General features: G+C 39.7%; 1 protein-coding gene across 1 annotated transcript in view; it reads left to right on the top strand.

Moving 5' to 3' along the window:
* The window catches only part of gnav1 (guanine nucleotide binding protein (G protein) alpha v1), a 41,359-nt gene that overhangs the window by 2,522 nt on the left and 25,916 nt on the right, over nt 1-12,921 (top strand). Inside the window, exons 3-4 of the mRNA XM_030732577.1 lie at nt 11,805-11,897; nt 12,510-12,670. Of these exons, the coding sequence (XP_030588437.1) occupies nt 11,805-11,897; nt 12,510-12,670 (254 nt within the window). The remainder of the gene's footprint in view (nt 1-11,804; nt 11,898-12,509; nt 12,671-12,921) is intronic.

Raw genomic sequence — 12,921 nt, 5'->3', positions numbered from 1 at the left:
TAGCAAATATTTTTCATTTTTTGTTATGTGACAATATTGTGCAACTCCTGAAGAGTTACACAATATTGTCACATAACAAAAATGAAAAATATTTGCTACGTGGGATGTGACAATATTGTGCAACTCCTGAAGAGTTACAAGGTTAAGTTACTAAGAAAGGTGTTAAGCAATTATTTTATACTGAAAATGTCCAGGGAGAAAACTGCCTAGGTTACCTTTTGTGTTTACAGTTGTTTTCTTTTTTTTGTTTTTTTTGTATGTGTAACTGGATATAATTTTGTGTCACTACTATTGAACCATAATGTTGCTGCTGCGGGCATCTTGTCACAACAGGCTTTCCAAACTAGGAAGTGTGTCATCACTGACAGTAGCTCATTGGAAAAGGATGGATGCCCTTCATTTACTTACACTTATAAATGATGCTGCCTACAAGCATCAATAAAACATTCAGAATTTTACTTTTTCAATATGTTCGGAAATATTGCAAGTTTTCTTGAACCATCGTATAATTTTGAGGCTATATCACCCACCCCTTTTGGCCACTTGAAGAACTGCAGTTTTTTTTAGACAATCCAAATGTTCTTGGACAAAATACTTTTTTTTTTTTTCCTTTTCCTTCCTTGTAGAGTTTTGCTGCAGTTTCAGTGATTGTGTGTATTTAATCCCAGCTTTGTTTTTAAGGTTTTGTCTATAATGAGAGGTTAATTATAATTTATACCACTGCACCGAGTCCTTGCTGTAGTGGGCAGCATCATTGTTTGCATTTATACTTGTGAGCTGATGCGTCTGCATTGATCTGCCATCATGAGCGAAATTAAGCAGATAATGTTGGACATGGAGCTGAAAAATATCAATGAACAGTTGCTTTTACTGAAACGCAGGAAGGAGAGGAGAGTTCAGAAACTGACTGTGAGTCAGCAGAGGCACTGTCTGCTGTCAGGGATTTGAATACAAGAAAAACAACATGTTTACACAGGCAGAATTCTAGCAAGTTATTAGCATAGTACAAATACAGTTTGTTTAACATAGGTATTATCATCAAGCTAATCCATATACTATGTTTTTGTAGTACAAAAATACAGAATGTAATAATTATTTTTTAATAAATAATAGTTTATTAAAAAAAATAATAGTTAATAAAAATGGAGAATTAAATGGTAATTGGGGAAATAACTATAAAGATAGATACAGATGCAAATTTAAAAAGGTATTCATTTATGCCACATTTTATAAATTAATTTATTGATGTTTGTTTTTTAATATTTTTAATGCGTTCAGCTGCATATTCATTTACTGACTGAGTCATTATTTTTCTTTTTCTAAATTTTTATACCAAATATATGAGCGGTATTCAGCTTTTCTTGAAAGCATGCATACATGCATCAACACATTTTGAATTCCAGTTGCACCCCTCTTTTGTCACCGCCAGTGTCGGTTGGGTTTGGTTTTATTCTCAGATGACGCCCTTATTTTTAAGTGGAAAACCCACAAAGCCGCCCTTCCTTTCCCTTCCCCTATCATCCCAGCCTCCCACAGCAAACAGAAACACGCCCTCTTCACACACACGCACACAAACATGCACATATTAGCTCATCCCTCTTTCACCTGTTGTTTCACATGTGTTTATGTTTATCTTTGGACACATTGCTCACTATCTTGTTCACTATCTACGTGCAGTGGTAAACACCTCAACCCAGCCTTGACCTGAGCAGGTTATCCGTGCTCCACTCTGTTTATTTTCTGAAATATCCCCTGAAGCAACAGTCAGGAAAAAAAAATAAATCCTGCAATTCTCTGCGTAGCTCTTAGTGTCCGGTTTAGATTGTGTTAGGATCATGACAGGACAGCCTGTTTAGGAGTAATAAGTGGAGGAAAGGTTGGAAATGGGCTCCTCTTTTGTTTCATCCCTCTTTTATTTGCAGCCTGAGGCCGCGGTGTTGTTTTTTTTTACTTTGGCTGATGGGTGAAATATTTCCTTTTGTTCTCTTCCAACACACAAAGCTCTGTGTGTGTGTGTGTGTGTGTGTGTGTGTGTGTGTGTGTGTGTGTGTGTGTGTGTGTGTGTGTGTGTGTGTGTGTGTGTGTGTGTTGCTGGTGTAGTAGGGTTTTATCAGCTGAATATTTTTGAGCCTGTAATCTCTTATATTGATTCAGGTGTTTCTATGAGACTCTTTGTCAAGGACAAGTTGCTGGAAAAATGCAATGAATCTTGGAGGTTTCTCACCAAACAAATGACTGCAAAGCTTGCAAACAGACACCCGCTACACTGTTATACTTAGTTACACATTGTTAGAAGAACAGTTTCTAGTTAATGATTATATATCAAGCCAGTTAAACCACATTCTTTGCTGCAGTTTGTTCCAACACGAGACATGTGCTAATGGCTGTTAATTTTCTGTGCTCAATGAGCTGATCCAAACAGTGAGCTGGACCAGAACAATAGTTCAGTGTAACTGGGTGGATTTAATGATTATACTATTGTAATGGGACTCATAATGTCTCTGCTGACGCATAGTGCAACACAAAGTTTCCACAGTACTTTAAACTGGGGAATCCAGTTGGAACCAAAGGTTAAAAAGGTGAAACGGACTGTCTGGATTTCTATCTGCTGGACTTCCTTTCAGAATGTCACATGCAGTGGTGAAAACAGGGTGTCACTTTACTCCTTATTCTTTCAGAGCTGATAACGGGTTCACATTACCATGCAATGACTCCTGTAGGCTGCAGGTTCTGTGTCCTGTACTAGTTGGTCAAATGCTCGGAAATATTTATTACTTAAGACAACACCTACAGAGATGTCTGCACACAAAGCACAGACGTCTCCCAAGGTGTGGGGATGCTAAATTAAGAAGGGGGTGCTGGTGGTGCATCTTTGTATATCAGCATTATAAAAGACATGCCGCTCAGAGAATTAAATTCTGCAGAATTCTGCAACAGCAAGCAGAAGTAAAACGTTCAGGGGCAGATTCAGAAAATATTAAAAGTTGTTATTGTTTTTTTTGTTTTTTTAAATACTAGATTTGACTTGTGATTCTTTATATGCATTCTTTACCTGTCCCACTGACCACTGAAGTTAAAGTTAATTTAGATAATGCCTGAAAATAAGTGACCATAAGTGTTAAAAGATTGCTGCAGATTGCCAAAATGTGCTTTCAGAGGACTTTGTTGCATACTTCGCCTGGCCAAAAAACAAAACCACCACCAGGAATTAACCAAGCAAATGGGTATGAGCCTTCCATTGGATAATTACTACAGTCATTAATATGTTTAAGTTAGGAATAGTTTATTTAACCCAAATTGATGCAGTGAGTAGCTTTTCATTTCTTAAACAACCATATATCCCGTGACATACCCTGTGGTTGTGAAAAAGAGGTTCCTCTGTTTCAGAAAGGTCAAATTATTGGCCTGCGTCAAACAAACAACTAAGGAGGAAATACTTATACGGGGTTAAGAACTGGAATTGTCCAACGCATTATGAAACCTGGAAGGATAGCGGTGAACCATCATCCTTGAGGAATTAATGTGGTCATGTGCAGCTATGTTTGATAGTGAAAGTAAGCATTTCCACACATACTGCAAAGAGAACTTAAGGGACTGAACAGCTGTGCAGCCTTAAGAAAAGCAGTTATCAGTGAGGTTAATCTGGGGGGAAAAGGCTTCAGTTTGCTGAGGAGCATAAAGATTGGACTGAGAAACTTTGTGACGTGCTGGAGAAGACTTTGTACAGTGGTCTGACTCTCCCATCTTCAGTACAAGATCTTGGTGAAAATTTAATACAACTTTGGATGGAACTAAATGTTGTAACATTGCATAAACTCATCAACAACAACTCATCACGGTGAATGCATCAAAGCTAAAGGAGGTCCAATGATAGATGAGAGCGTGTGACTCTTTTTTTTTTTTTCCTTTTGGCCTCTGTCAGTGTGTGTTACATGGTGAATTTATTTCTTTGGGCCTCTGGAATAAATATAATGATCATGATGGGTGGATTGCAGGGATTGCCGCCACTTGGACTTATGTCTGATTATTAGTCCCTCTTGCTAAAGGGTCCCGCAGGCTTCAGCAAAATGTCAAAATGACAGTCAAACAGAGTTTGTTTAACAGCACATCAGTTGCTGGAATACCGGCCCGATAATCTGAATTTCACATTAAATTTTCAGCGAGGTAAGCTTTGCCTACCCTCTTAACAGCCGATGACACGAAATGTCTGAGAAGCACTGCACTCCTCCATCCTGCCTCTCCTCTTCTCCTTTGTAAGTGCTAAACTAGAATAAGCTGAGTCAGAGGGAGAGGAACTCGGAAAGAATTGATAAAGGCAACAAAGGTGGAGGCAGGGAAGGAAGGAAACAGAAGTGAATCAGTGACTTGAGACGAGCAGCATAGATGAATGAACAGTGATGCCGCCACAGGAAATGCTGCCTTTGTCCTTGTAAAGCTTTATTTCTTTCATCACTGTAATTCAACGTGACATGTTAAGTAACACTCGTGCTGTTTTATATACGCTTGAAATGAACTCAGTGGAGGTTTATGTGAGCATTCACCGTTCTCACTAAACTGCATGTATTTTTATTCCTGAACTCTTAAAATATGTTGAATATGTTGCTTTTTTTTTATTATAGCTCTTTAAACATTTTTTTAAAACTAATATCTTCAATATTTGGAATCCTGTATTATTTACATCCATATTTATGTCCTAGCAGCCCTGTTTCTCTGCAGCCTCTTACAGTTCAGCTACAGAGGGTCAATTTAGCATAAAAATGTGAACTGCTCAGCACACATTCTTGTGCGTTTTCATGCCCATGTGATAAAACGGAACAAGGACCCAAGTGATCTCTGGAGCTTGAAAAAGGCGACTGGACTTCTTTTTGTTTCTTGAAGACGTTTCACCTCTCATCCGAAAGGCTTCTTCAGTTCTCAACCAAATGGTGGAGAGACCCAGGTATTTAAACCCCCTGTGGGCGTAGTCCCCTGGAGGTGGTTATGACCCTCTATTGATCATGTGCTTGAACACATGTGCCCAGGTGTGAAGGGGGCGTGGGTCATATTTAATCAGTGGTTTCAGTTGAAACCAACTTAGGACTCCGCTCCATTGTTTCCTGTGGCCTATTGAGGTCACTGGAACAAAGGTGTGAATGGGGGTTGAGACGTCTGGGAAGGGAGCTCAGGACAGCACTGTAAGCGGGGGAAAGTTGGTGAACTGAAGAAGCCTTTCGGATGAGAGGTGAAACGTCTTCAAGAAACAAAAAGAAGTCCAGTCGCCTTTTTCAAGCTCCAGAGACTACTATGACCTGGATAACTGAGAATCTACACAGACATATGACCCAAGTGATGAACATCCTCAGTGCTCGGATAAAAACTATGCAGCTTTTCCCTTTTACTTGCTGTACATGTTTGGAAGAATTTGCCATAAGTTCAGCCTTTCCAAAGTAAGTGTCATTCAGTGCAGATTGTGTTTGATTTGGTTTCTCAGGCTGATGCAGGGAGAGAGTGTCTAGGTGCTGCTACCTCAGGAGCCTCTTTATAGATGAATGAATAACATTCACATGCAGGTTTTTTTTATGTTTGAAGTAAGAAGTATTTCAAACACAAAGCTGAATAAGCATTTTTAAACTCAAAGGTGTGAGCCTCACAAAAACACAACTGTATTTTCCCGTGTCTTTATGATCACATGTGTTGTGTAACTGGTTTTATTGCTAAAGCTTTTACACACCCACAGTCCACCCACACAGGTGCTTTCACTTAGTTACATGATTAAACCTGATACCTGCGTATGAGGTCACCTGTGAGGTTGAAGACATGTCATCAATGAACATATGAAATCTGTTTTTGGTGTTTTTTTTTAAATCTGTAAAGAAAACAAAATTTAAAAACATCCAAAAAGAGACTAATAGATGCTGGTAGATTTTATTGCTTGTGCTTATTGAGGTATTAAACTTTCATAGTTATATTGAATAACTTCTTCTCTCTTCTGGAAGATTTTTAACCAGTGACCTTTTACCCAGTGACCTGGATAAAAAGTCACTGGTAAATCTTTTTTTTTTTTTGTTTTAGCCTAGGTCACTGGATTTTTACCCAGTGACCTGGGCTACAAGTATAAGCAATTTGACTGAAAACATTTTAAAAACCAGTCATCCATATTATGACTTCTGCTTAGTTTCATGTTTTGATGAAGGCCACGATTCTGAAATGTCTGCGTGTTTGTTTGCATGACAAAATAAATGAATTGTGAAATTGAGATTTCTCAACTATTTCCCTGAAGTTTTGTGTTAGTGCTGCCTATTACCTTTGGATGTCTCATGAACCCTCTGCATTGTATCTATCTCAGTGTAGAACAGATATAAAGTCTCAGTTGCTACTTCATGTTGTTGCAAAATGCTTAAAGTGGGAGTTACTGAGGATGATCTCCAGCTTTGGGAAAGTCATAATGGATATACCTGTGAAAAATGCCACCTACTTGAAAATGCCAGTAAGGACTCTTGTCTAGTGGATGACATACAGTGCTGTTTAAAAGTATTTTAATTCAGCCACACTGAAGGGTTTTCAAGCATGAACAGCCTGTTTAAGGTCAAAGCATCTCAATCAGGTTTAATCCGGACGTTGACTTGGCCACTCCAAAACCTTCATTTTTTTAAAAGACATTCAGAGATGGACTTGCTTGTGTGTTTTAGATCATTGCCCTGCTGCTTGACCTTCAGGACACAAATTGATGGCTGGACATTATCCTTAAGGATTTTCTGGTAGAGAGCAGAATTCATGGTTCCATCAGTTACGGCAAGTCGTCCAGTCCTGACTGACTGATTACCTCCCCCGCAAAGAAATCATCATTTAAAAACTGCATTTTGTATTTATATGGGTTGTCTTTTTTGTTTTGTTTTGACATTATATATTTGTTTTCAACAATAAGTTATTGTGAACGGCAAGACAGTCTTCCGCATATGTATACATACACCATGTTGATCAATCAGTTAAGACCAGTCAGAAAAATTGGATGTTTACAGCGCCAGGACCTCCTTCCTCCTCTTCAACCATAGATGAGTGCATACAACAATAACAGCAGTGAACGGATCCCAGACTCCAACTGCCCAACTGTCAGTAGTATTATAGAAAAGATTAACAAACACAGTCCAGAAAAGACAAAAACAAGTAAAAAAGAAAACAGTAACACCCCAACCCGCCCTCCCATCCCAAAATGAAGAATCAACAGAGTAAGGGTAAATAATAAATTGCAAGAAAAAAAAAAAGGGCTCCACATCAGTCTCTTATAAGTGTACGCGTATCCAGGTATGATAAGCAAAATTACATGTTGAATAACAGGCAGGTCAGGCAGAGATAGGACGGGGCTGCCAAATTAAAGTAAGACAGCCACTACTTTTGCCACGTTTGCCTGTAGTGTTTCATCTTTGAGTGGAAGCACCTGCAAACTATTTGTCAAGAGGTAGTAAAACCTGAAAAAATGCGGCGCAAACTGGAACTTGAAGTCATGCCAAAACATCTGAATTAGATTTATTGAGAAGGTTGCGCCTTGAAATATATATATTTGAAATTGGCTGCAGTGCTTTGAAGCCGCATCTTCTCCATTTTGCTGGACAGTCTTTGTAGTCAGTTACTTCCATTCAAACTACAACTGCAGCAACATGCTGGCAACCAAAGCAATCACAAGAAGGTTTTTGCCAACAGGCACAACAAAAATAGAAAAAAAAAAAACACAACAGAAGTTGAATAAAACACAAAGAAAAAACACTTCTGTTGCGCTTTGTGAGGGTTTTTTTTGAGCTTTTGCAAAAATTTTTTATTTCTGTTTTTTATTGAGCTTTTGTCGTTATTTATTTTTTTCCTGTTTCTGTTGTGTTTTATTCAACTTCCATTGTGTTTGTGTGCTTTTGCTGCATTTTTCCATTTGCTGGTGCTTTCTTAAATTGCAGGGCGGGAGGAGAATACACATTTTTGCCTCTGGCTGCATGACCGCAGCTGCTCGTCTCTGGATGAGTGATCTGGAACGATCATTTCGTTGTGTGCCTTGTGCGCACAATGACAATGAGTTGAATCTAACATCTAAAAGGAGGTTGCCAGGAGGTCACTGTCCGGTCTCTAGGCCTGTGTGACTGAGGCCTTATTCACTTGAGCCTACACTGTCACCATGATTGTTGTACATTCAGAATAGCAGCTAATTTATTGTAACGTGGTCACATGCCTGTAAAACCTAAATAACTTAGGGGAGGCAAAGGTATACGCCAATCAAAGTAGTTTTATTGTAAAATATACTCAAAACCCAAAAAAGATAACAAATATAAGATGTGGATATATCAGTATGTTTAGTGTGTGCAGTAAATGAGGGCGTGGACACGTATGTGTAAATCTGGATGAATATTGCAACCCAAAACCAAACTAAAACAAAAGACAAACCAAGTTTACCTGAAGGAGCAGAGATGGGAGAATGGTTAGTAGAGCCCTGTGTTTAAATTACTGTGCCCAGGTGGCTCCAATTACTCAAGGCCCACTTCTGCCTGCAGGAGGAACCGCCCCTGCAGGTCAGAGGAGGGGCCGTGACAAATTCATCCCAAAGTTGTTCTATCAGGTTGAGGTCAGGACTCTGTGCAGGCCAGTCAAGTTCTTCCACATTAAACTCCCTCATTGTCCAGTCACCAAATCCTGGGAATCACCAAACCCAGACTCGTCTTTCAGATTGCCAGATGGAGAAGCGTGATTTGTCACTCCAGAGAACATGCCTCCACTGCTCTAGAGTCCAGTGGCTTTACACTACTACATCCAATGCTTTGCATTGCGCTTGGTGATGTAAGGCTTGGATGCAGCTGCTTGGCCATGTAAACCCATTCGTGAACCTCTCTACATGCTGTTCTTGAGCTAATCTGAAGGCCACATGAAGTTTGGAGGTCTGTAGCAATTAACACTGCAGAAAGTTGGCGACCTCTGCGCACTATGCATCTCAGCATCCACTGACCCTTCTGTCATTTTACGTGGCCTACTGCTATGTGACTGAGTTGCTGTTGTTCCCAGTCGCTTCCACTTTGTTATAATACCACTAACAGTTGACTGGAATATTTAGTAGTGAGGAAATTTCACGACGGGACTTGTTACACACGTGGCATCCTATCACTGAGATCCTGAGAGCGACCCATTCTTTCACAAATGTTTGTTGAAGCAGTCTGCATGGCTAGGTGCTTGGTTTTATACATCTGTGGCCACAGAAGTGTTTGGAACACCTGAATTCAATGATCTGAGTGGGTGAGTGAATACTTCTGGAAATATAGTGCATTTCATTTTACTCCTGGCAAGAAGTATAAATACATTTGCTATTCTTTTAGCAGTTGTTTTTAATTGAAATTTCTTCTCTATAAAACATTTACTTACTAAATAATGTAAGTTGTGTGTAATTTAAATCAGTTGCTGCTCTAAGTCTTGCCTGCCATCTCTGACATGCTGCCATATTTACAGCCAACAGCTGTGATCAGCCGGATGTTGGGAAACTTGCCTGAATGGGTGTTTGTGCACAGCATGCGCATGAATGCCTGTTTATTAAAACACTACTTCACAGAACCACCACTGGTAGAAAAATACAACAGAAAGTAAAATTAATTAAATGAAGTCATCAATATCCACAAATTTGGCCATGGTGTTAATTTTCTGCCTGAAACCAAATGAAGCCACTTTCCTTCTGATTGGCTTTCCTTCATAAACAACAGTTTTGAACAGAAGGGGCTGCTGTGCTCAAAGCCAGACAGCTTTGTGCCTGAGACGACCATATTAGGAATAAGGACTCTCAGTGACATCATACAGGCTGAAGAGTAGAAAAAAACTACCTGAAACTCAGTGTGTAGCACAGTCTGAAGTCTGAGATTTGGCTCACAGGGACTATTTGCACACATGCTGACCTCTTTAATAGAAGCTTTGTCCATGTTTAATATGAGCATCCACCATTATGTAAAAAAGGTAATAAGGTCAAGCATAATAGGTCCACTTTAGTTTCTTAGTTTTCCTCCATTTTCAGTAAGTGACCTAACATAACCTGAGCAGCTGCAGGCACATTTTTAATTAATTAATTAATAATTTATTTATTTTTTGCCCATTATTTGTTGCACATCTCAAACTTAAAAGTGCCATCACCCCTTTACTGGAAGCTTTCTGATTTTTAGTGACGTTCACTGTAATAAAACAAGAAAATTGCATTGTAAACATATTATTTGGTCTTTAAGACTGAATTAATTATTCATTAACAAATTTATTGTGATGCTAAGTTGTGCGACTTTTATTGTGTGTCAGACAGAGAAAAAAACAAATCAAAAACCAGCTCTGTCTGCCAACTCTTCTGGTGAGGTGAAGCCCTGCCACACCTCAGACACACACTTATCTCACCTCATTCATTACACACACACACACACACACACACACACACACACACACAAAGAGGAGGGTGACCAGACTGTGATAGAATCATGATGGAATGTGAAGCTTATCTGTAGTTGGCAGCAGAGTGACGGAGACCCCCCCCCCCCCCCCCCCCCCCCCCCCCCCACACACACACACACACAAAAGCCTGACTTTGCAGGAGTCACTCTCCTCGTTGGTTCAAATCTCCATGTGTCCAAACATGAAAACAGAGTTTTGAAATTTGTTTAATTTATGTGATTTAAAACCGTGTTTTCACTCTGAATCGTTGCAGTTATAGTGTTTTCTATGTTAGTGGACAGTGGATTGGGCATGTTTTGGTGGATCATCATCATCATCATCATCATCATCATCATCATCATCATCATCATCATCATCATCAGTAGTAGTAGTAGTAGTAGTAGTAGTAGTAGTAGTAGTAGTAGCATTAGTAGTAAATTCATTTATATAACACTTTTAAAAACACAAAATGCTTCACATTTATAAAACTGATGTGTCAAAAATAAGAAATATATATATCACATATCCCAACACACCTGTGCACACACACACAAGTATATATTAGTGTTCACATACACTACAAGTTTATATAAATGTATTGGTGAGGACTTTACTCAAATTAATAATAGCTTTTATATATTTGTATAGCACTTTTTAAAACACACAAAGTGCTTCACAGTTTGGATAAAATATGCAAACTAGAAGCACAAACCTCCACCAAGAGAGCTCACTGGGCAGTATTTACTCATTTTCTTTCTTTGTTCTTTTTAAATGTATTTTAAGAAGTTTGTAGTGCAGTTAAAGCAAGTGCAGAGTACAGGCTTTTGTTATTTGTGTGGTTGAAACCTATTTTAATTTAAAAAAATAGAAATGCAACATTGCTCATTCCTATTGAGTCTAACAAAATAAAATAGTTGCTCAGCAGGACATAACAGAAACAAGTTTACAGCAGGCAGTACCTTCAAAGGAGAATCATCTAAATATCTAACAGTGGAACTTTCCACAGATTGGGAATAATCAGCTGCAGTCACAGGCCTGTAACAGGATCCCCAAGTGTTCATTGATCGGGAAAATCCAAGTCCCCACCAGTGAACATGAGACAGGAAGAAAGCCAATCAGGTTTATTTATGACCTCAGAGGTCCATAATCCTTAGCTGGCAAAAGGATACTTGCAGGGGATAACCACAGAGGGGCAGTGTTGTAGCAGGAGGAAGATCTGGCTAGCTTTTGGTAGCAGGTCCTTTTTGCAATTGAAGATGTGTTCAGGAGCACAGATTAGTACAAGATCAGAGAAGAAGCTCCAAACAATGTGACTTTTTTTTTTGTCTTAATAGTATCTGAGTGATAGGCTAAACGTGTCTTTTGTCCCATTGCTGAACTTGACCTCTGCTCTTTGGCAGCCTGCTGTCCTGGATAACCTCCTGACCTCCATGAAGTTTGTCCTCCATGGAATGGGCACCCTCCGCATCAACCTGGCTAACAGCAGGAACAAGGTGCTCATGTCAGACTTTTCTCACCTTTAGTTTCTGTCTTTTATTTTTGTAGTTCTCATCCTGCTCCTCCCAGGTTCAGATTTAGTTTTGCTTTCCTTGTGTCTTTGCACATCACGCAGATCACCACTAGAGGGCAACATCTCAGCACTTTAGCCATTCACACACACACACACACACACACACACACACACACACACACACACACACACACACACACACACACACACACACACACAGCAATAGTTTTCACTGAAGGAGAGCACAAAGTTAGGCGATAGGTGGGCGGTTTGCTTGTGAGGTTTAATTTCATTTGAACTTCACTGTTAAAGTTATCAGATCTCATGTGTTTATCCACCTACACAACACATCCTGCTTGAGATGATGACCAAAGTATTTCCTCTATTAGATGTCCCCAGAATGTGTATGCGTGTGTCTTTCCATGGTTTTTTTTTTTGGTGTGTCTGTGTCTCTAATGATTAAGTAATCTTCAGAGTGGAGACAGGCTCATAAACTTTTCTGTCATTTAGACTTGCTTCATCCTATTTTCCATCTGCCGCTCGCTCCTCCCTGATCATTAATCCACATTTCTGTCTCCATGTTGTCTTCTCGCAGGTTCACGCCCATTCTGTGCTGTCGTGTGGACGTTGTTTTGACGAAGACCAGGTGCTGTTTCCTTTCCTGAGCCATGCCCTGTCCTGCCTGTGGGGCGACCAGGGAGTGAGGGCGGCGGCCGCCCGGGGATACGAGTACGAGCTCAATGACTCTGCACTGTAGTGAGTACTCTTCGAGAACGCACTCACGCTGTGCTGAAGAGATGCAGGGGACTAATTAGCTGGACTTAGCAGCTGATGCTTAGCCATCTGCTCACTGTCGCTGGGAGTTAACGTCTGGAGAGGGGAACGTAACGAGAGCAGGAAGATAGACCACAGTTTGTAACCACATGTACCACCACAGCTGTTATAAATTTTAATTTAACAGCCATGAGATACATACATTTGGTTTTTGGATATGTGTATGTATGAGA

Source organism: Archocentrus centrarchus, chromosome 1 (genome assembly GCF_007364275.1).
Source record: "Archocentrus centrarchus isolate MPI-CPG fArcCen1 chromosome 1, fArcCen1, whole genome shotgun sequence".
NCBI lineage: Eukaryota > Metazoa > Chordata > Actinopteri > Cichliformes > Cichlidae > Archocentrus > Archocentrus centrarchus.
The sequence above is the reverse complement of the archived record's forward strand: the minus strand, read 5'-3'. Positions and strand labels throughout refer to the sequence as shown.